The following is a 25,492-nucleotide window of genomic DNA, read 5'->3' on the forward strand; positions in this document are numbered from 1 at the left end:
TGGGGGGAGGAGCAGTACAAAGAGTTTAGCTGTGTCACATTACAAATCCTTCTATCAGATCTCCTCTCATAGCACTGTCAGCTCTGCTGTACTGCCCCCCTTATTCACAGTACCTGTCCGGAGATGAGTCAGTAATTAACACTTGTGTCTTTTATGCACAAAGCAACTCTTGGGGAAAAAGTGTTAAGGCCCGTCACACATAACGAGATCGCTAATGAGTCACGGTTTTGGTGACGCAATAGCGATCTCGCTAGCGATCTCGTTATGTCTGACAGGCAGCAACGATCAGGCCCCTGCTGTGAGATCGCTGATCGTTACAAAGCTTCCTGGACCATTCCTGGGTCGTTGCACTCCCGCTGGGCAGTGTGCATCGCTGTATTTGACACCTTATCAACGACCTCGTTAGCGATTCAGAACTGAGACATGTAGGAGTGCACAATTTGGACTTTTCTGCGCTGCTCGTCCCCGATTGGTGGTCGCTACTGCGTCCTTGTTTTCTCAGATCCCACCAGCGTTCTCCGGCTGTGACTCCACTTTGAAGAAATCAGGCATCTTTAGCGAGGTAGGTATTGTTTGGGGTCTCAAATGAGTTTCCATTTTAATGGAGACGCAGTAGAGATCCCATCTGACCGGAGACGCAGTGTTAAACCAAGGTCACCCAATCAGAACGTAGTAGCGTCCACCAATTGGAGATGAGAGGGGCGCGGAAAAGTAATTTTATGTACGCCTTTCTGACACAGTACAGTCCCCATCAAGGTGTGGATCGTTGAAATAGCTGCTGTGTGAAAGCGCCCCAACGACCGCCGAGATCGTTGGTTAGATCGCTGGGGCGGCCGAAATCGTTGGAAAGTTCTGCATGTTTGACATCTCCCCAGCAATCCCAAAACCGTGACACAATAACGATCTCACTAGCGATCTCGCTAGCGATCTCGTTATGTGTGACAGGGCCTTAAGGCTATGGCCCCACTATCAGTATTTGGTCAGTATTTTTTTTCAGGAGTGGAACTAAAACCAGGTGAGGAACAATCAGAGAAAAGGTATAATAGAAACAAGTGCACCAATTCTGCATTTATCACCCACTTCTGGTTTTGGCCCCCACTCCTGAGAAAAAATACTGACCAAATACTGATAGTGGGGCCCTGGCCTTATCATTCTTCTGGATGAAGCAGAGCTAACAGTGCTATGAGAAGATGAGAGCTGATAGAAGGGTTTGTAATGTGACACACACGAACTCAGCTGTGCTGCTCCTTCCCCCCACGTAGACCTTATCTGAAAGGTGTTACGCTTGCGCCCGGACTGACTGGCGTGAGCGTGATTAGTGATCCCACTGTACCATGAACCGAGGAGTGCCTGGAGGGGCGTAACTAAGCATCAACCTGATCCGACCAAGGTCGCACGGCGGCTCAGTCGACTCCATGGACCAAGGAGGAACCGAGCAGAGGGACCAGGTTCGAGTACAGGTCAGACCCCGGTCACAGTCGTTGACCCACACCGGGGAATGCAGGAACAGGCAGGTTAGACTGGTATGCAGACAGGTGGGCACTGGCAAGCACGGCTGGTATGCAGACAGGTGGGCACTGCCAAGCACGGCTGGTATGCAGACAGGTGGGCACTGGCAAGCACGGCTGGTATGCAGACAGGTGGGCACTGGCAAGCACGGCTGGAGTGCAGACAGGGAGATACTGGCAAGCACGGCTGGAGTGCAGACAGGGAGGTACTAGCAGGTTGGAGCGCAGGCTGGATAGGGTCCAGTACAGACTGGGAGACAGGTACAGAGCCGCAGATGCGGTAGACAAGCAGAGTAAAGCGAAACCACCGGAGCGGAGGACAAGGCAGAGCAGAGAGGAACTGCTGGTGCGGTGAGCAAGCAGAGCGGAACGAAAACCGCAGGTGCAGTGGGCAAGGCAGAGCAGAGCGGAACCGCCGGAGCGGTGGACAAGGCAGAGCAGAGAGAAACCGCCGGAGCGGTGGGTAAGTCAGGGCAGAGAGAAACCGCCGGAGCGGTGGGTAAGTCAGGGCAGAGAGAAACTGCCGGAGCGGTGGGCAAGTCAGAGCAGAGAGAAACCGCCGGAGCGGTGGGCAAGACAGAGCGGAGCGAAACCACAGGTGCGGTGGACCAGGCAGGCAGAGTGGAACCGCCGGAGCGGTGGGTAAGTCAGAGCAGAGAGAAACCACTGGAGCGGTGGGCAAGACAGAGCGGAGCGAAACCGCAGGTGCGGTGGACAAGGCAGAGCAGAATGGAACCGCCGGAGCAGTGGGTAAGTCAGAGCAGAGAGAAACCGCCGGAGGGGTGGGCAAGACAGAGCGGAGCAAAACCGCAGGTGCGGTGGACAAGGCAGAGCAGAACAGGGCTGAAGGTGCAGACAGAGAGGACAGGGCTCTGTTCACATGGAACAGACTAGAAAATGCAGGAAGATGGCTAGAACATAGGAGGTGGATACGGAGGAAGGGAAAAGGGACAAGCAGAACCAGATACACACAAGGTACTTACTATTAAGTAGCGAGTGGACACAAAACTCACAAACAGAAGTACAGAGACAACGAGTTGGAGTTAGGTGCAGGTTCAGATACTGCAGGAAAAGGGAAGGTACGGACATAGAGAAAAACAGGTAACAGGCTAGGATACAGTTCAGACAGGAACTGCTACTGCAATGAGATACAAGAACGAGCCTGGGTATACAGCCCCCAGAGAGGCGGAACAGACTAGAAGACAGAGATAACAGGCCTGGGTATACAGCCCCCAGAGATGGCGGAAACGGACAACAAGTTACAGATAACAGGTCTGGGTATGTAGCCCCCAGAGATGGCGGAAACAGATAAGAAGCAGAGCTGGACCTGGCAACTTCAGAGTCAAGGAGCACACTGAATGTTAGTGTTGCTCAGGCACCTCCTACTGGGTGGAGGGGGTTTAAATATCCAGTGACTCACAGCACTAGGCTGGAGACGCATTAGGAGTGCGCCCACAGGAGCTATAAGAATCAGGAAGTAACCGGGCCGCCGCCCTAAGCAGTCAGTCAAGGGACATGCACACAGCATGAACTGGAGCAAGGTTTGTAGGCTGGACTGACAGGTAAGATTGCGGTCTTGCATAGTGGGAGGTGGTGCACTATGCAAGCACGCCGCCAGGGATGTTACAAAAGGTGTGAGTCATCTGTGCTCTAATCTCCCAGCAATTCCTAATCATGCAGGAGGTTAGACCAGGAGATCAGAGCTGTATCATTACATCTTAGGGCTTAGTTACAAGTCACTATTTTGTCAGTATTCGTGCTTCAGTGTTTGCATGCCAAAACCAGGAGTGGAACGTAGGCTGTGTGCCCACGATGCATTTTTTAAGCATTTTCGCAGTGGCAAAAATGCTGCCGAAATGCTTAAAAAACGCATGGTAGAAGGCCTGCCATGTTCCCCAATGATAACCCGCATGTGCTGTGCATGCTGCAGAAATTTCCGCTGCAGGTTATCATTGCGGAAAAAAACGCAGCACTACCAATTATTTTGCAGAAGTGCTGCGTTTTCTCCGCCATTGACTTGCATTGAATCGCTTGGATTCCGCATCACTGCATATGTAGATGCGGAATCCAAGCGTTTCAATGTGCGGATGGTACCCGGGCGTGGAGGACAGGAGACTCTCCTCCGGACCCAGGTACCATAGAACCTGTAAAAAAAAGAATAAAAAATAAACATCATATTTACCTTCTGAAGGCCCCCGTTGCGCTCCCTTGCCGGCAGATCGCGGTGGACTGAAGGACCTGCGCTGACGTCATTTAGTCATGTGACAGCAGGTCCTTCACTGTAGTGCACCGCGAGCTGCCGGCAAGCCAGGACGGAGGGAAGAAAGACGGCGGGGGCAATCAGAAGGTAAGTATAGATTTATTTTTTACCATTCTTTACTGTCACACTATATAAATCTGTGCCGGTTGCATGGATTTATATAGTGTGACCAAGTTGACAAGCACTTTTCAAGTGATGCTAAAATCGCTTGGAAAGCGCTTGCCAACCCGCATGCGGAAATGCAAGTGAAGAACGCTTCACATCCACATGTCCCTGGCAGGAAAAACACATGTACAATCCGCATGTACAATCCGCATGCGTTTTTTCCGCCAAGGAGATGCAGAAACGCTCAGGAAAAAATCCGGAGCATTTCTGCATCGTGGGCACATAGCCTTACAGAGAAAAACTATGATTGAATGATTGACACCTGTTCTATGTTTTAGAGACACTCCTGGTTTTGACATACAAACACTGATGAAAAATACTGACCTGTGAATAAAACTTTACACAATGAGAAACTTAAGTTGCCGTGGGGGCGTGTCCTTTTTCTGCTGTGTATCTAGCTGCTTATGATTGGCCAGCATCATACAGGGAGAAGTACACACCCCCTAGTGAAATCTATCTGATAACACCCACACGGACTAAACAAAGGTTAACTCATTAGGTGCCAAAACTTTTGATTACTATTATTTCTGCAACAGAGAGTCGAAATTTGAAAAAACTAAATGACAATTCTGCTTTTCAGCCTTTATTACATTATGTGTCCAGGTCAACATGAAAAAAGTGGTGAAAGGCTCTCTTTAAATGTGGCCCTAAAAAGTTTCTTTTTTATTATGTTTAACAGGTTGTCCACTACTTTTTTATTAATGACCTATCCTTAAGATAGTCGGGGTCTGACACTCGGCATCCCCACTGATCAGCTATTATCGGTGACGGCCGCTGGCCAGAGATGCTCAGTTGTGGAGCTGCTCCATCATCTGATAGTGGCCGCGGGAGGGTACTACACATCTGCTGCCTATTTATAGGAGGGTGCCGGACCAAGCCCGATCAGACATTGATGACCTATCAATAAAAATGTAGTGGACAACCACTTTAACCACTTTACAGCCTGTGCCATATTAGTACGCACAGGCTGTAATCCCACGATTCAGTGAGGGCTCCGGCGGTGAGCCCGCACTGAACCGGGCACATGTCAGCTGATTATTACAGCTGACATGTGCCCGCAACAGCTGCGGGTGGAATCGCGATCCAACCGCGGCTGTTAACATGTTAAATGCCGCTGTCAATCTCTGACAGCGGCATTTAACATCGCCGCGCCGGAAGCATTTCACTTACCCCGCCCATCAGTGACCCCGTCACGTGATCGCGGGTCACCAATGGGTGGGCATGACAACCCTGGGTCTGCAGCAGACTCCAGTGGTTGTCATGAGCTGGTCGCTATGAGCGCCACCTAGTGGTCAGCACTCATAGCACAGGACCATTTCTGCTACATACAGGTGATCTGCTGATCATCTATATGTAGCAGAGGCGATCAGACAAGTGCTGCTTCTAGTCTTTTATGGAGACTATAGAAGCAAGCAAAAAGTGAAAAAAAATGTTTTTAAAAATATTAAAAATATTTAAAAAATATAAAAGTTTAAATCACCCCCCTTTCGCCCCATTCAAAATAAAATAATTATAAAAAAAACCCACATACACATATTTGGTATCGCCGCGTTCAGAATCGCCCGATCTATGAATATAAAAAAATAATTTATCTGATCGGTAAACGGTGTAACGAGAAAAAAATTCTAAACGCCAGAATTACGTTTTTTTGGTCGCAACAACATTGCAATAAAATGCAATAACGGGCGATCAAAACATCGGATCTACCCCAAAATGGTATCAATAAAAACATCAGCTCGGTGCACAAAAAATAAGCCCTCACCCAGCCCCGGATCCCGAAAAATGGAGAAGCTACGGGTCTTGGAAAATGGCGCCATTTTTTTTTTTTTTTTACCAAATTTTGGAATTTTTTTCACCACTTAAATAAAAAAGAACCTGTACATGTTTGGTGTCTACGAACTCGTAATGACCTCGAGAATAATGATGGCCGGTCACTTTTATCATTCAGTGAATGTAGTAAAAAAAAAAACATCTGTGGTATTGCACTTTTTTTTGCAATTTTACCGCACTTGGAATTTTTTTCCCGTTTTTCAGTACCCAATATGGTAAAACTAGTAATGCCGTTGAAAAGTACAACTCGTCCCGCAAAAAATAAGCCCTCACATGGCCATATTGACCAAAAAATAAAAACGCTATGGCTCTGGGAACAAGGGGAGCAAAAAACGAAAATGCAAAAGCGGAAAATCCCAGGGTTGCGAAGGGGTTAATGAACGACATTTTGTCACAGTTTTTCGTGTGAAAGTGTTATATCACAAACACTATGGTTACACCAGATAGGAACAAGTCCACATTTGGTTATTAATATATTTGAATTGCCATAGGCAGAACCACATTACTCCTATCACCCCCCCTCAAGAAGGGCTGGCTCGGGCTGAGCACCTGCTGTCCTGTGGGGGCTCAGTAATGACCCTTCTAATGTATCAGAGGTGTCACGTGTTACATTGTATCAGTGCTGCTCTACAGCGCCGGGCTCACAGCGGAGGCCTGGGGAACTGCAGCCTGCCCACCTTAACGGGGTTTCCATTGGCCCCAATCAGCAGCGCGCCCTGTGCCCCGCCCCCTTCCTCCTTCCCGGTCCCCATCCTGTGCTGCTCGCTCCGGCTGCCGGTGGTGGAGCTGGCCGGTCCTCACCTGGACTCCTCTCCCCTCCTGTGACAGCGCAGAGCTGCAGGTAAGATGCCCACCCTGCTCCCTGCGCCCCCTGCAGGGAGTGACCGCATCTGGATCTGATGGCGCCTGCGGGGATGTAGTGTGGTAATACCCAGAATACCAGTGCTAAGCTGGGTCCATCATCTGGTGGGGAACCACAAGTCCCAGCATGACCCAGAGAAGGACAGGGGCAGTCATCAAGTACTCCAGACACAGTGCAATGTTTATATGTGATACAGTCTGCTGAGCTGTGTATCTAAGCTCATACTGTATGATACACAGCTCAGCAGACTGTATCACAGGTTATATGCTTAGATACACAGCTCAGCAGACTGTATCACAGGTTATATGCTTAGATACACTGCTCAACAGACTGTATCACAGGTTATATGCTTAGATACACAGCTCAGAAGACTGCATCACAGGTTATATGCTTAGATACACTGCTCAGCAGACTGTATCACAGGTTATATGCTTAGATACACTGCTCAACAGACTGTATCACAGGTTATATGCTTAGATACACAGCTCAGAAGACTGCATCACAGGTTATATGCTTAGATACACTGCTCAGCAGACTGCATCACAGGTTATATGCTTAGATACACAGCTCAACAGACTGTATCACAGGTTATATGCTTAGATACACTGCTCCACAGACTGTATCACAGGTTATATGCTTAGATACACAGCTCAGCAGACTGTATCACAGGTTATATGCTTAGATACACAGCTCAGCAGACTGTATCACAGGTTATATGCTTAGATACACAGCTCAGCAGACTGTATCACAGGTTATATGCTTAGATACACAGCTCAGCAGACTGTATCACAGGTTATATGCTTAGATACACAGCTCAGCAGACTGTATCACAGGTTATATGCTTAGATACACTGCTCAACAGACTGTATCACAGGTTATATGCTTAGATACACAGCTCAGAAGACTGCATCACAGGTTATATGCTTAGATACACAGCTCAGCAGACTGTATCACAGGTTATATGCTTAGATACACAGCTCAACAGACTGTATCACAGGTTATATGCTTAGATACACAGCTCAGCAGACTGCATCACAGGTTATATGCTTAGATACACAGCTCAGCAGACTGTATCACAGGTTATATGCTTAGATACACAGCTCAACAGACTGTATCACAGGTTATATGCTTAGATACACAGCTCAACAGACTGTATCACAGGTTATATGCTTAGATACACAGCTCAGCAGACTGTATCACAGGTTATATGCTTAGATACACAGCTCAGCAGACTGTATCACAGGTTATATGCTTAGATACACAGCTCAGCAGACTGTATCACAGGTTATATGCTTAGATACACAGCTCAGCAGACTGTATCACAGGTTATATGCTTAGATACACAGCTCAGCAGACTGTATCACAGGTTATATGCTTAGATACACAGCTCAGCAGACTGTATCACAGGTTATATGCTTAGATACACAGCTCAGCAGACTGTATCACAGGTTATATGCTTAGATACACTGCTCAGCAGACTGCATCACAGGTTATATGCTTAGATACACTGCTCAGCAGACTGCATCACAGGTTATATGCTTAGATACACTGCTCAGCAGACTGCATCACAGGTTATATGCTTAGATACACAGCTCAGAAGACTGCATCACAGGTTATATGCTTAGATACACAGCTCAGAAGACTGCATCACAGGTTATATGCTTAGATACACAGCTCAGAAGACTGCATCACAGGTTATATGCTTAGATACACAGCTCAGCAGACTGTATCACAGGTTATATGCTTAGATACACAGCTCAGAAGACTGCATCACAGGTTATATGCTTAGATACACAGCTCAACAGACTGTATCACAGGTTATATGCTTAGATACACAGCTCAACAGACTGTATCACAGGTTATATGCTTAGATACACAGCTCAGCAGACTGTATCACAGGTTATATGCTTAGATACACTGCTCAACAGACTGTATCACAGGTTATATGCTTAGATACACAGCTCAACAGAGTGTATCACAGGTTATATGCTTAGATACACAGCTCAGCTGACTGCATCACAGGTTATATGCTTAGATACACTGCTCAACAGACTGTATCACAGGTTATATGCTTAGATACACAGCTCAGCAGACTGTATCACAGGTTATATGCTTAGATACACTGCTCAGCAGACTGTATCACAGGTTATATGCTTAGATACACTGCTCAGAAGACTGCATCACAGGTTATATGCTTAGATACACAGCTCAGAAGACTGCATCACAGGTTATATGCTTAGATACACTGCTCAACAGACTGTATCACAGGTTATATGCTTAGATACACTGCTCAGCAGACTGTATCACAGGTTATATGCTTAGATACACAGCTCAGCAGACTGTATCACAGGTTATATGCTTAGATACACTGCTCAGCAGACTGTATCACAGGTTATATGCTTAGATACACAGCTCAGCAGACTGGATCACAGGTTATATGCTTAGATACACTGCTCAGCAGACTGCATCACAGGTTATATGCTTAGATACACAGCTCAGCAGACTGTATCACAGGTTATATGCTTAGATACACAGCTCAGCAGACTGTATCACAGGTTATATGCTTAGATACACAGCTCAGAAGACTGTATCACAGGTTATATGCTTAGATACACAGCTCAGCAGACTGCATCACCGGTTATATGCTTAGATACACAGCTCAGCAGACTGCATCACAGGTTATATGCTTAGATACACAGCTCAGAAGACTGCATCACAGGTTATATGCTTAGATACACAGCTCAGCAGACTGCATCACAGGTTATATGCTTAGATACACTGCTCAGCAGACTGTATCACAGGTTATATGCTTAGATACACAGCTCAGCAGACTGCATCACCGGTTATATGCTTAGATACACAGCTCAGCAGACTGCATCACAGGTTATATGCTTAGATACACAGCTCAGAAGACTGCATCACAGGTTATATGCTTAGATACACAGCTCAGAAGACTGCATCACCGGTTATATGCTTAGATACACAGCTCAGCAGACTGCATCACAGGTTATATGCTTAGATACACAGCTCAGAAGACTGCATCACAGGTTATATGCTTAGATACACAGCTCAGCAGACTGCATCACAGGTTATATGCTTAGATACACAGCTCAGAAGACTGCATCACAGGTTATATGCTTAGATACACAGCTCAGAAGACTGCATCACAGGTTATATGCTTAGATACACTGCTCAGCAGACTGCATCACAGGTTATATGCTTAGATACACTGCTCAGCAGACTGCATCACAGGTTATATGCTTAGATACACAGCTCAGAAGACTGCATCACAGGTTATATGCTTAGATACACTGCTCAGCAGACTGCATCACAGGTTATATGCTTAGATACACTGCTCAGCAGACTGCATCACAGGTTATATGCTTAGATACACTGCTCAGCAGACTGCATCACAGGTTATATGCTTAGCTGTGTAGCTAAGCTTATAATGTGTGATAGTCTTCAGAGCTGTGTAGCTAAGCTTACAATGTGTGATAGTCTGCAGAGCAGTGTTTCTAAGCATATAATGTGTGATACAGTCTGCAGAGCTGTGTAGCTAAGCTTACAATGTGTGATACAGTCTGCAGAGCAGTGTTTCTAAGCATATAATGTGTGATACAGTTTGTAGAGCTGTGTATCTAAGCATATAATGTGTGAAACAGTCTGCAGAGCGGTGTTTCTAAGTATATAATGTGATAGAAGCACTATCTGCCCAGCTCATATATCATGTATCTAATGTCTGATGCCACCTGCATATCTCCAGCTTGGATACATGAGCTTGGCAGATGGTATCCGACAATAGGCTTAGATACATAGTTTTGCCGATGGTATCACATTCAGGGCTTGTATAGATCAGCCGTTGGGGTCACAGGATCGGTTTAGAGACAGGAGCCCACAGATGGTATCCGATGTTAGGCACAGATACATATTGTGTAAAGCCATCTGCCATACTCATATAACACACACACACTGGCATTGACATGCTGGGACTTGTAGTCCCACACCATGCAGCCGGTATAGGTTTCCTATCACTACACAGTTGGACACGTGATGCTGCAGCTTTTCTTGTATTTGGGGGGGAAGAGTCCTGTGTTGGGGGTGGGCCGAGTCCTGTGCCGCCATCTGTTAGTGTTTATCCTGGGCACATCTGCCTTGTATTGTGCAACCCCCAGGACGGTAAGATATCCAAGCTGTTGCAGAACTACAACTCCCAGCATGCACTGCTCCATAGCGATTGCTGCATTGATACTAGACTGATTTTCCGAGTCCATAGAATGTGGCACCCAGGGGCCACAGGATATAAGAGGTGTCAGAGTTGTGCTGTTTTGCAAGAAGTCACATGCATCAGGAGGTGAAGGATGAGCAGAGTTGTAGTAGCTGCACGCGAGATGCTGAGCTTTCAAGAAATTATGTGTTAAAGATCATTTCCTCCAAAATTCAGAAACCAATGTGATTTTATTTTTAAACCTGGCTTTTTCCTTCCAGAATCAGCACTTCTCTTGTCCCGGGGCGAGAAATGACCTGAATGGGGCCGAGCTGCAATACCAAACTTGGCCTCTATACAGCTGTTTCTGTCTTTTTTTTGCTGTACCTTATATTTGTCACCCAGCTTTCCCACACTCTTAAATGGCAAACCAGCATTATTATATTAATTGGCAATGACTCCTGAATCTTATAATACATCAGTGCTGACATCACAGGGTCACATGACTGCGATGAGTGCCAGACGTTATCAGATAACCCGGTTTTAATAAGTAGCTTGTACACGAACTAGGAGACTGGACGCCACAATTATGCAATGGCTTCAAAAGCAAAGCAAATAAATAGGAGCCGGGCCACCCTGAGCGACCAATCAGATCGCAGCTTTTATGGATAGGCCCCGAAATATCACTTTCGTGAATGCACCAAATTGGTCACCGACAGAGAACTGATGTGGAGGGAACGGAAACAGGGAGCGTGTAAGATAATCAGAAAATCCCAATCAGCAATGTTCACATCCCAGAGCGCTGCGCCCTGCCGTAAGGTGCCTGCGCTCTGATCTCTGCCGTAAGGTGCCTGCGCCCTGATCTCTGCCGTAAGGTGCCTGCGCCCTGATCTCTGCCGTAAGGTCGCTGCGCCCTGATCTCTGCCGTAAGGTGCCTGCGCCCTGCCGTAAGGTCGCTGCGCCCTGATCTCTGCCGTAAGGTGCCTGCGCCCTGCTGTAAGGTCGCTGCTCTCTGATCTCTGCCGTAAGGCTACGCCCTGCCGTAAGGTGCCTGCGCTCTGATCTCTGCCATAAGGTGCCTGCGCTCTGATCTCTGCCGTAAGGTGCCTGCGCCCTGTCGTAAGGTCGCTGCGCCCTGATCTCTGCCGTAAGGTGCCTGCGCCCTGCCGTAAGTTGCATGCGCCTTGATCTCTGCCGTAAGGTGCCTGCGCCCTGCTGTAAGGTGCCTGCGCCCTGATCTCTGCCGTAAGGTGCCTGCGCCCTGCCGTAAGTTGCATGCGCCTTGATCTCTGCCGTAAGGTGCCTGCGCCCTGCCGTAAGGTCGCTGCGCTCTGATCTCTGCCGTAAGGTCGCTGCACTCTGATCTCTGCCGTAAGGTGCCTGCGCCCTGCTGTAGGCTGTCTTATCTCTGCTGTTCCTGTGTTATTCCTGCTGAAAAGGAATGAAGCATTTCCTAGTCAGGCCTCACACTTGGCAATAGTGTCACGTCCGCACCGATTACACAGTGTCAGGGTACAGGTGACACTCCGCTGTCAATGTATAAATAATTTCTAAGAAGATTAACAGAAGTCAAGTTCTAAGAAAAGGAAAGCCGACATGTTATAAGAACTGACACCTCCTCTGTATACTACGCCGCACGGGACACCTCCTCTGTATACTACGCCCCACGGGACACCTCTTCTGTATACTACGCCCCACGGGACACCTCTTCTGTATACTACGCCCCACGGGACACCTCCTCTGTATACTACGCCGCACGGGAGGGCCGATGTATTTTTGTATCTGTGGAGTTTTTTTTCTCACAGTATACTTTCTTCCTTCATCTTCTTGCCATTTTCTCCTCTTCATCCTCTTTTGTTAGGATCAGGGTGTGGAGCTCCTCGGATGTACCTGATACCTTCACAGCCATATGCAGTCAGATGTGACAATGACATTACTTGTCAGAAAAATATGATGTCTCTTTTCATCACATAGCTGTTAAAGAATAGTCATATCCAATTTCCCCCCACCCCACCTCTAAAAAAACAAACAAAAAAACCCCCCAAAAAATCCTAGGGAGACTATGGGTTTGATTTATCAGTTTATTTTGCGTCACTTTTCATGTGTTGTGTCTTGTGCTATTCATTTACATTTTTTGCACCATATTCTTTAACATGGCCCATGTGTTTCATGAATTTTGTGCAAAATGAAAAATGTGCTTTTATTTCTGTCTTCAGCCCTTTGGCGCATAATGTCACACGTTCCGCTAAAATGTCACAAAATTTGGGCAGAAATTCCAGGTGAATATAAGATTCACGGGATCTAGTGTACATTTGCACAAAACTTTTTTAGGACTTTTTAAAAAATTTGTAGTTGGTGAATTAAAAAACAGTTGAAAAAACATCAAAAACTAGAACATAAAAAAGGCAATATGACAGTATATTCTAAACAAAATAGTTATGCTGATGCACTAAATTTGACTTTTTATTGTTTGGTTGTCCAGGTCTAACATTTTGATGACTTGCCATTAGTATCGGATCCATCTGGTCCGACATACCCATCGATCAGGTGTTATTAGCTGCGGGTGTAGGGAGCCGAACACACAGCTCCATGCATTATTTATTAGCTGCTGCTTCCAAGCCATGCACCTTATTTCCTTCAAGTGATGGGAGATCAGGTCTAATACCCGGGAAAGTCCAATGAACCTTTACATTTGGCCGCCCTCGAAGCTGATCACGGCTGGTTGGTGTGGGTGTCTGGTGTTGTCCTTCTGACGAGAGGTCATCAATATGTTAGTAATGGACAACCTCTTTAAATCATAATTATAGGTGAAATCTAAGTCATGATATCATTATATTTTTGGACGTTTTATAGGTTTTATGCATTATTTTGTTTTCCCTGGATACAGCACCTGGTATTGCAGTTTTGACCCTGTTCACATGCATGGGGCTGAGCCGCCATATTGGATACAACCATGGCACTCTTAGGGCTTTTTCATACGTTGAGTGGTTTTTTTTTTTGCATTGCTTTTATTATGGAAAAACGCAGTGTTTTACAATTCCAGCAAAATGAATGAGATTTCTGAAATCTCGTGCTGCTTTTTTTTTTTCTTTGCAGATTTGAAGCATCAAAGCATTCTCCACATCTCAGTTCTTTCAGCGTTTGCGCAGCGTTTTTAACCCATTTAAGTAACTAGAAAAAAAAAAAGTGAGCATTTTTTCACTGTTTTTTTTCTGCTAAAATACTGGGCGCAGAAAAATCTGCTGCAAATACTCAGTGTGTGCACACAGCCTTAGCAGGAAAAACACAGACCCTTTAATGAAATCTAGTCTCATAACAAATTCAGGCCTGCTACATCTGTGCATGTACATTGTGCCCTCTGCAGCATTTGCATCCGTTAATGGTTACTAAGACTTCATATATCAGAAATGTTTCCTACACAGGTCAGCCATGGCACGGTAGATGAGGCATTACTGCTATGTCATCTGGTAATCTGCCGGGACTAGATCTTGTCAGGGAATATCTCGGCTACAGATGTCACACTCATTACTTATAAACCTTACAAACTTTACGCTCTATGGGGAAGATTTATTAAAAGCATTCTCTAGGAAATACAGTCTTTGTTGTCTAAATCAACCAATCACAGCGCTGCTTTCATATTCTAACAGCAGAATTCAAAATGAAAGCTGAGCTTTGATTGGTTGCTATGGGCTGCATAGACCGTTTTAATAAAGTGGTTCCATAGCAACCAATCACCAATTAGCTTCCATTTTGTATTCTGCTGCTAAACAATGAAAGCTGAGCTTTGATTGGTTGCTATGGATTGCAAAGAAAGTTTTAATAAGATACTGTCTTTTGTTGTCCATAGCAACCAATCACAGCTTAGCTTTCATTGTTTAGCAGCAGAATACAAAATGAAAGCTGAGCAGTGGTTGGTTGATATGGGCAACATACACTTTTGTTTTCTCCACCTATTTCTATATTTGAAGACCCCTTATTATACTTTTTGCATTTCATAAAAACCCCCATACACTTTTGATAGCTATCGGTCGGCCCCCCGGCAGCCATCTTGGCTGTTTCTCCCATACACAGGAGTGTTCGTGCTGCTATGTTCTCTGTGAGAGAACTGAGACCAGAGTCTGCTTATCGGCTCTTTTCACATTGCATTTTTGCCCACGCGCGTTGGTCTCATCAGGGCTTGTGTCCGAACCCCCCGCAAAACGGGTTTGGGGCGTATGTGCCCACAAGGCCTTTGACCATAATGGTGGGTGCTGACAGTCAACGTCTGAGTGTCCGCCTGCAGTAGGCGTATACCCCCGAAAATGAAGCACGGCAGAGCACACATTGACTCTGTCGGCACCATTATGGTCAATGGTCCCGACGGCACATAAGCCCGAATCCCGTTTTGCAGGGGGTCCGGACGCAAGCCTCGATGGGACCAACGAACACGGGCAAAAACACAATGTGAAACCCTTAGGGAACAAAAAAGATCAGCCTGAAATCGGACTTGCCGGATCCTTATTTTCCCCGAGATCATCTGTCAGGGAAGAGTTGGCCTCCATACACGTCAGATGGTCAACAAGTTCAGAAGATTTCCATTTAATACATATAAGGACATTAATTTTTCATGTATGTGTTCTGTCTGTGGTTTTTACACACCCATTACAGACTATGGGGCTTTTCACATATCCATTTTTCTTTTTTTAAGACCAATTGTCTGCGGATATAAAACAGACAAATGTCATTCAAATCAATAGGTCCCTGGAAAAAAAAACAGCCCAAAAATGAAAACTGACATCTGAATGAGACCTCAGCAAGAGAAAAAGGTTTAACGCGACTTGAAAGATTCATCAGTTTTTTTTTTTACTAAATTTGCCACAATTTCTGACTGCCTTTTCTAGTTTTAAAGGGGTTTTTCTGGTTTAGGAAAACCTGTCCCTTGGCTGCAGTTTGTTAAAAAAAAATAAAAGATTCACCCTCCCCAGGTCCAGCGCTGAAGTTCCACCACTCTTCTGGGCGTCTGTTATTTCCTGCAGAGCTGATGTCGACAGCACTGCAGCCAATCAGTCAGCTGTACTCTAGTTAACTGCATGAACTGCTCAGAGCCACTGAGCTCACTGATTAGCTGCAGCGCTGTCAATATGATGTCAGCGCTGCAGGCAATAACAATCACAGATATTCAGCACTGAAACTGAAGAGGGCGAGTGAAGCTCATTTTAGTTTTTTTTTTTTTTTTCAAACACACTGCAGCCAGGGGACATGGGTTTTCTGAAACTGGAAAGCCCCTTTAAGCCAAGTCACAATGGGGTATTCCCATATTAGTGATGGTATATTGCAAAGATAAGTCATCACTCTGCAATCAGTGGAGGACCGAACTCTGGGATTCCCACTGACAATGAAAACTTTTTCCTGGCGTGTTCATTTCCACCCCACATTTTGGGTGGATATATCTAACCCTGTATGTATGGTTTTGCATTGAATAGGGATGAGCAGACCCGTGGAAGTTCATGTTCTGGTACCCAACTGAACTTTATATCCAAAGTTCGGTTCGGGTACCAGAACTTTACCGGAACTTCAGAGCTCAAATTCTCTCTCTGTCCAGTACGAACCCCAAACTTTAAGGTTGGGTCCAATTATCTCTAGCATTGACATTTACTGGTATAGTGCAAATGTCATATCCTTCCATCCCGCTTGCTCTGGCTGTGTAGGACTGTGTGAACCAGGAGGCTCAGAATTGTGGAGCCTTTTATTAATTTTATTTTACTCACTTTTATATAGTACCATGAATTCCACAGCGCTTTACAGCCATTATATTTATCACTTTCTGCATCAGTGACATCTCATTGATCAGGAAACGTCTTTCATGTGACTTGCGTTCTGAAATCCATTCGCGGTTTCGCCGCTTGTCTGGGGCTCGGGTCAGTGTGCTGGTGTCAGCAGAGTCTCATTTACAGGACACATCTGCTGATATTCTGGTCCTCGTGGCCTGACGCTGCTGGTTTCTGTTCCTTGTCACTCTTGAAAGGTTACGTCTGACAATGCAGGACGCCGGTTGTGTAAAGCAGGATCTGCCTGCACCCGGCCTAACCTGCCTTGTACGATCAGGATCCGGAGACATAAATATCCTGTGCGGTAGCTAATGATAGGTTTATTCTCCTGTTCCTGCAACTTGGCAGCAGTTTGTATTTGTCATCTAATACAGCAGTAATCTGTTTCATTGTCATTGCATGGTTGATTTAACAAGTTACCATCAGTTTCATTTTTTAATTTTTTTTTATAAATTAATAGTACATGTGAAAAAAAAAAAAAAAAGTTTGTAATATATCTTGTTAGAGAAATTGCTGCTTTCTCCTCCTGGACTGATCGTTCATTCTCAAAATTCTCAATTCAAAGATTAAATCTGTCTTCAGTGAATACAGACTTTCCCATTATTGAGAGAGATGACAGTTGGTGCTCATAAAGTCCTATGGAGGACTGTAAGGCTCTGTTCATACTAGGCGTTTTTTTCAGCATTTTTTTTCCTGCAGCAAAACCTGATCTCTTGGCAGGAAAGTTTCTGCCTCCAAAATGCAGGTTTTCCTTGCTTTTTGCTGCGTTTTTTTCACTATCCATTTGTGTCTTTATGCATGCTGATAGAGTTCAGTGACAATAAAAAATTACCTATTCAATTTCATCAGGTTTTGGCACAAAAAACACAGCAAAACCTGATACCTGCGTTTTTGCAGCATTTTTGTCACTGCTCATTACTTTCAATGGGTGGAAAACACTGCAAAACCGCTGAAAGAAGTGACATGCTCTATTGTGCAAAAAAACATGCAAAGCACAAAATACTGGTGACACAAAAAACAATGTGTGGGCATGAGATTTCTGAAATCTCATAGACTTTGCTGGTACTGTAAAACGCAGCTGAAAAAAATGCCTAGTGTGAACATAGCCTAACTGTTTCAGCAGAACTTGCAGCAGAATGTCTGTCTCTAGCTCCTCCCTCCTCCTTTCCCTGCACCCTCCATAGAATCTTATGAGCACCAACTGACATTTCCGGTCATAGTAATGTGAACATCTGCCTTCATTAAATACAGATTTTACCCACGAATTAAGAGTGAAAGATCATTCCACGAGGACAAAGAAGCAGATTTCTGTGATTCGAAAATTAGCAACTTTGCAATACACTGGCAAGTAAAAGGGTAACAATGTTTTGAACTTTTGACTTTCAGGCTCCATATTGCACCATCCTCTACTGCTTTGAACGTGAGACTACCATCATCTTGGCTTTCTCATACATAAATTTGCCTTGCAACTATTTAGCATATGCTTTAATCTGATAGAGAGCATGCACAGAAGGATTCAGACAGTGCTGAAATCCAAATTTAGATTTTTAGGAGCAAAACAGTAACAATGCAGTGACATGACAAGAATCTGCATAACTAATCATAGGCTCAATAGTTGCAAGTCAGATTTATGTATGAGAAAGCCAAGATGAATGTCTATAAAATGATGGTAGTCTCATGTTGGAAGCAGTAGAGGATGGTGAGATATTGAGCCTGAAAGCCAAAAGTTCAAAACATTGTTACCCTTTTGCTCATCAGTGTATATCTTGTGTAGCAAAGATTTTTTAAATAAAAAATAAAACGACGGTCTCTGAACAATGAATTGGTCACAGTGTGTCCTTAGTGATCAGCTGCGATCAATATACACTGCTTAAAAAAAATAAAGGGAACACTCAAATAACACATCCTAGATCTGAATGAATTAAATATTCTCATTGAATACTTTGTTCTGTACAAAGCTGAATGTGCTGACAACAAAATCACACAACAATCATCAATGGAAATCACATTTATTAACCAATGGAGGCCTGGATTTGGAGTCACCCCCAAAATTAAAGTGGAAAAACACACTACAGGCTGATCCAACTTTGATGTAATGTCCTTAAAACAAGTCAAAATGAGTCTCAGTATTGTGTGTGGCCTCCACGTGCCTGTATGACCTCCCTACAACACCTGGGCATGCTCCTGATGAGGTTGCGGATGGTCTCCTGTGGGAGCTCCTCCCAGAGATGGACTAAATCATCCGCCAACTCCTGGACAGTCGGTGGTGCAACGTGACGTTGGTGGATGGAGCGAGACATGATGTCCCAGATGTGCTCAATTGGATTCAGGTCTGGGGAACGGGCGGACCAGTCCATAGCTTCAATGCCTTCATCTTGCAGGAACTGCTGACACACTCCAGCCACATGAGGTCTGGCATTCTCCTGCATTAGGAGGAACCCAGGGCCAACCGCACCAGCATATGGTCTCACAAGGGGTCTGAGGATCTCATCTCGGTACCTAATGACAGTCAGGCTACCTCTGGCGAGCACATGGAGGGCTGTGCGGTCCTCCAAAGAAATGCCACCCCACACCATTACTGACCCACTGCCACACCGGTCATGCTGAAGGATGTTGCAGGCAGCAGATCGCTCTCCATGGCGTCTCCAGACTCTGTCACGTCTGTCACATGTGCTCAGTGTGAACCTGCTTTCATCTGTGAACAGCACAGGGCGCCAGTGGCGACTTTGCCAATCCTGGTGTTCTGTGGCAAATGCACAACCCCCATCTCTGGACGTCGGGCCCTCATACCACCCTCATGGAGTTGGTTTCTAACCGTTTGTGCAGACACATGCACATTTGTGGCCTGCTGGAGGTCATTTTGCAGGGCTCTGGCAGTGCTCCTCATGTTCCTCCTTGCACAGAGGTGGAGGTAGCGGTCCTGCTGCTGGGCTGTTGCCCTCCTACGGCCCCCTCCATGTCTCCTGGTGTACTGGCCTGTCTCCTGGTAGCGCCTCCAGCCTCTGGACACTACGCTGACAAACACAGCAAACCTTCTTGCCCCAGCTCGCATTGATGTGCCATCCTGGATGAGCTGCACTACCTGAGCAACTTCTGTGGGTTGTAGAGTCCGTCTCATGCTACCACGAGTGTGAAAACACAACCAACATTCAAAAGTGACAAAAACATTAGCTAGAAAGCATTGGTAATGAGATGTGGTCCCCACCTGCAGAACCACTCCTTTATTGAGGGTGTCTTGATAATTGCCAATAATTTCCATCTATTGTCTATTCCATTTGCACAACAGCATGTGAAATTGATTGTCAATCAGTGTTGCTTCCTAAGTGGACAGTTTGATTTCACAGAAGTTTGATTTACTTGGAGTTATATTCTGTTGTTTAAGTGTTCCCTTTATTTTTTTTAGCAGTGTAGTAGGAACAAGTGTTCAATTTCCCTGCAGTGCCACCTCTGGGGAAATGACGTATTACAGAGTATCCAGTCATATCAATGGAATGTCTGCATAATGCAGGACAGGATGGGTCCTCCAGAGAAAAAGACCTTCTCCACTCTGGCCAAGAGATGACCACCTCTCTATTCACAAACAGAGTGCATGGAAAAGGGGTTTCGAAAGTGAACCACCTCTATAAGGTACCTGCACACATGGTGGATTTTATGTAGATTTTTTTCTTAGCATATCTGCAGCAAAATCTGCTCAGTGCATTGCAAGGATTGAGTCCACAATCAAACTTGGCGGGAAGAATTGACATGCGGCATTCAAAAGTCAGTTTACGTGCAGAATATATCTGGATTGCATAGATAGGAAATAACACATGTACGTTAGCCACAATATTGTTTCGGGAAATAACACATGTACGTTAGCCACAATATTGTTTCGGGAAATAACACATGTACGTTAGCCACAATATTGTTTCGGGAAATAACACATGTGCGTTAGCCACAATATTGTTTCGGGAAATAACACATGTATGTTAGCCACAATAGTCAGATCCCAAACCTATCTTTTGTATTGAGCGTGAGCAAACCCTTGGTGAAGGGAATAGGGCCAGGGTCGGCTGTGACATCAGTTATTGTGATTAATTAGGATCCACCAATCAGCTATGTATAGAGGTTTTAACTGTCATACTAGTAATCCTGCCTCTGATGATAAGGAGCCTGCTGAAAACTCTTCCTTTAAAAAAAAAAAAATAAAACAGGAAGTATGAGTCTCACCCCTCTGTTTTAGGACAATCCCTGTCCCTATGTTCTGTCGGGGTATATATGGGTGTCATGGAGGAGAGTGGTCTCCTTTATTAGCTGTGGCTCGCAGGATGAGATGCCACATAGGGTCACCTTGTATTACATGTTTGTCCGCTGACCTCAGTGAAGTGATGGGGATGATATGAGTGATGACCCTGACAGGTGTGTGACGCTGACAGCCCTGATCTTCCTCGCCGCTCATCTGTTGCCTTTTGCTTTCTTGACATTTGTGTCGTCGGCCCCTCACATCCCCTCCGCTCAGTGTCCCCCACCGCTGCGAGGATTGCTGCCCCCAATACTCAAGTCAGATCAGAGCTGCTCCAGTTATTCTGCGATAGGCTTAGATACAGCAGCTCAGCTGACCGTATCACACATATACTCTGCAGATGTATAACAGGTTAGATACAGTGATACTGTTAAATACTGCAAAGTCTAAGCCTATTGTGTGAGATACTGTCTGGTGCCTGTGTATCTAAGCCTATTATATGTGATACCGGAGCATCACACACAAAATAGGCTTAGGTACAGCAGGTCCACAGTCCGTATCACAGGTTTAGACACGTATATTCAGCAGGCCGTATCACACAATAGGTTTAGATACAGTGTTAATGTCTGCAGTTCATCTCTATCTAAGCTTTTTGTGTGTGATCCTGCATTGTGCCTGTGTTAGGCTGTGATACTGTGTTATACCTGTGTATCTAAGCCAATAATGACTGATGCTGTTTCTAATGCCGTGTATCTAAGCTAATCATGTGTGATCCTGTCTCCTGCATATGGTATCTGAGCCAATAATGTCTGATACTGTCTCTTATGGCTGTGTATCTAATCCAATAATGTCTGATGCTGTCTCTTATGGCTGTGTATCTAATCCAATAATGTCTGATGCTGTCTTTCATGACTGTGTATCTAATCCAATAATGTCTGATGCTGTCTCTTATGACTGTGTATCTAATCCAATAATGTCTGATGCTGTCTCTTATGACTGTGTATCTAATCCAATAATGTCTGATGCTGTCTCTTATGGCTGTGTATCTAATCCAATAATGTCTGATGCTGTCTCTTATGACTGTGTATCTAATCCAATAATGTCTGATGCTGTCTCTTATGGCTGTGTATCTAATCCAATAATGTCTGATGCTGTCTCTTATGGCTGTGTATCTAATCCAATAATGTCTGATGCTGTCTCTTATGGCTGTGTATCTAATCCAATAATGTCTGATGCTGTCTCTTATGGCTGTGTATCTAATCCAATAATGTCTGATGCTGTCTCTTATGGCTGTGTATCTAATCCAATAATGTCTGATGCTGTCTCTTATGGCTGTGTATCTAATCCAATAATGTCTGATGCTGTCTCTTATGGCTGTGTATCTAATCCAATAATGTCTGATGCTGTCTCTTATGGCTGTGTATCTAATCCAATAATGTCTGATGCTGTCTCTTATGGCTGTGTATCTAATCCAATAATGTCTGATGCTGTCTCTTATGGCTGTGTATCTAAGCCAATAATGTCTGATGCTGTCTCTTATGGCTGTGTATCTAAGCCAATAATGTCTGATGCTGTCTCTTATGACTGTGTATCTAATCCAATAATGTCTGATGCTGTCTCTTATGGCTGTGTATCTAATCCAATAATGTCTGATGCTGTCTCTTATGGCTGTGTATCTAATCCAATAATGTCTGATGCTGTCTCTTATGGCTGTGTATCTAATCCAATAATGTCTGATGCTGTCTCTTATGGCTGTGTATCTAAGCCAATAATGTCTGATGCTGTCTCTTATGGCTGTGTATCTAATCCAATAATGTCTGATGCTGTCTCTTATGGCTGTGTATCTAAGCCAATAATGTCTGATGCTGTGTATCTACCGAAGCCAATTGTGTGTTTTGTGCTGAGCCACTCTTCCTCAGTCTATGGTGTGTGATCCTACATCGTGCCTGTGTATCTAAGCCTATCATCTGTGATACTGTCTCTTATGCCTGTGTATCTAAGCTTATCATGTGTGATCCTGTCTCCTGCCTGTGTAGCCTTTATTGTGTGACGCTGTCTTTTAGGCCTGTGTATCTAAGCGTATCATGTGTGATACTGTCTCTTGTGTTTGTGTATCTAAGCATGATGTGTAATACTGTCTGCTGTGTCAGTGTATCTAAGCCTGTCATATGTTATGCTGTCTGCTGAGCTGCTGTATTGAAGTCTATCATTTTCTGCTCCAATCAGTGGGAAACCCTCAGTGGCCTCTACATAAAGAGATTCTGCAGCAAATGAATGTATTACACAGTACAGTGCCCCAGCTGCTGCAGAACCTCATAGAAGACTCACATCTTGAATATGAATATCTATCGATGACGATATTAAATACAGAGTGAAAAGGAGCAATAAACCAGGGACATAGATCGATCCCAATAACTTTTTGTACTTTGTATCTCTATTCGCTGTGCAGATGCTTTTTCCCCTCTTTTGCTTTTTGTAATGTTTTGGGTTCATATTTTAGGTTGAGTCTCCATAATGTTGTCCAGGCTGAGAGTTGTAGTGCAGTCATGGGCTCCGGCCTGCCGCGCCATTCACACCAAAGAAAAGGGAAAAGCTCTGCTGCTAAATCCGAGGACAAACAAGGTGAGTGGCGGCAACAAGAAGCCATGTTACCCAATGTCATTCCTCCTTGGCACCAGCTGCCAGACTCAGTACCTTACCCCCAAGTAGCGGCTTCAGTGCCTTCCCATCCCCCAGATACCGACTTCAGTGCTCCCCCTTCCTTCACACCCATTTTGGTGCTGGGTTCAGTGCCTTCCCACCACCCAGGTGCCAACATCAGTTCCCTCTCCCACTCCAAGTGCTGACATTAGTGTCTTCCACCCCCAAACACCCCCAGGTGCTAGTTTCAGTGTCTCCTCAGCACTCCCCTCCAGGTGCTGGCGTCGGTGCCACCCCCCCCCCCATCTAAGTTCTGGTTTCAGTGTCCCCTCCTCCTTTCCCTCAGGTGTTGGCTTTCGTGCCTTCCCACTCCCCACCCTTCAGGTGCCTGTTTAAGTGCCCATTTTACCCCAGGTGATGGTGTCAGTGATCCCCTCACAGGTCCTAGCTGTGGCGCCTCACCCTACCCCCTCCCTTGCAGGTGCTCACTTTAGTGCCTTCTAACCCCATATGCCAGCTTCAATGCCCCACTTCCCCTACCTCCCCAGGTGCTGAGTTTAGCACCTTCCTCTCCCTCATTACTTCCCGATGCTGACATTGGTGCCTCTTTTCCTCTCCCCCAAGGTGCTGGCGTCAGTGCCTCTTTCCTTTCTCCTCATCCCCCCCCAGGTGCTGGCTTCAGTACCCCCCCTCATATCCCCCCAGTTGCTGGTGTCAGTACCTCTCCCCCCCCAGGTTCTGGCGTCAGTGTCTCATTCCCTCCCCCCCCCCAGGTGCCAGCTTCAGTGCCTCCCTCTTATCCCTTCTAGATGCTGGCGTCAGTGCCTCTTTTCCTTCCCCCTCAGGTGCCAGCTTCAGTGTCTCCCCCTCATCCCTCTTAGATGCTGGCGTCAGTGCCTCTTTTCCTTCCCCCTCAGGTGCCAACTTCAGTGTCTCCCCCTCATCCCTCCTAGATGCTGGCGTCAGTGCCTCTTTTCCTTCCCCCTCAGGTGCCAGCTTTAGTGCCTTCACTCCCTTTTCTGGGTGCCAGCTTTAGCGCCTACTCCCACCTCCCAGATTGTGGTACTTGAAGGGACCCCTCCTCTTTTGTCTATTACACCCCTATCCCAGTGCGCTGTGCCTTTACTATCTTGAATCCGTTTTTTTCTCCAGGGAATGGCCTTCACTTTACAAGAAAGACAGATCCTCGGCCTCCAAGGCCTCCTGCCTTCCAAAATCGAAACTCAGGACATTCAAGCCGCCAGATTTCACAAGAACCTCCGTAAAATGGACGACCCACTCCAAAAGTAATTTGATTTCAGTATGGGCTTGTTTTCCTCATTACCCATCCTACCATTATTTAACAACCATTACTGCCCCAAAGGGCATTTTTGGTGCTGTTGCTTCACCCTGAACCCCCTATACAGTAAAATATGGACTAGTTTCTGGCTCTTCCCTTATTACAGAGCTACAACCCCCAAGATTTTTGTGCTTGTAGTTTTGCAAATGAGCCACAAGTTGGAGATCACTGACCTCATGGAATAATTAAAAATGGTTTTGTACTGTTTACATGCATTTTTATTACAGTATAATTTCTACATTTTACCAACTTGTGTCTTTAATCATCTGACAACGAAGCTCCAAATCCCCTGCATAATTATAGAAAGAAATGCTAAAATGTTCTCTTCCTTCAGCCACCACTAGGGGGAGCTTAGGAGTTTACTGTATACAATTTTATTATTGAGCTCAATGTATAAATGTCTTCAGTTAGCTCCTCTGCTCCCTCTAGTGGTGGCCAAAAGCAACCACAATTTTAACATTTACTTCTGTTTCTATGGAGGTAATTTGGAGCTCTGTATAAGAAAAATGGAGCTCCAACCACTGTAAAAATATGTTAAGTGCTGGATGCTGGATCTGTTTAGATGGTTTACTGGGTGAATATCCTATCCCAGTTGCTTGTCCTTTTTATATGACTGTGAAATATTCCATGATGTGCTGATAGTATTCTCCTTCCT

At 45.4% G+C, this 25,492-nt stretch overlaps 1 protein-coding gene across 2 annotated transcripts in view; it reads left to right on the forward strand.

Moving 5' to 3' along the window:
* Positions 1–6,451: 6,451 nt before the first annotated feature.
* Positions 6,452–25,492, forward strand: part of ME2 (malic enzyme 2) — a 60,837-nt gene continuing 41,796 nt past the window's right edge. The window contains exons 1-4 of one of the 2 annotated variants that reach the window (XM_073680685.1): positions 6,457–6,604; positions 20,040–20,263; positions 23,359–23,480; positions 24,651–24,784. In XM_073680685.1, the coding sequence (XP_073536786.1) occupies positions 23,373–23,480; positions 24,651–24,784 (242 nt within the window). In that variant the 5' untranslated portion in view covers positions 6,457–6,604; positions 20,040–20,263; positions 23,359–23,372. Of the gene's footprint in view, positions 6,605–20,039; positions 20,264–23,358; positions 23,481–24,650; positions 24,785–25,492 lie in introns of both variants that reach the window. The other variant, XM_073680680.1, reaches the window with a different exon arrangement.

This window comes from Phyllobates terribilis, unplaced genomic scaffold, assembly GCF_046119375.1.
Source record: "Phyllobates terribilis strain yellow unplaced genomic scaffold, ASM4611937v1 Scaffold_1__5_contigs__length_1240528914, whole genome shotgun sequence".
Classification (NCBI taxonomy): Eukaryota; Metazoa; Chordata; class Amphibia; order Anura; family Dendrobatidae; genus Phyllobates; species Phyllobates terribilis.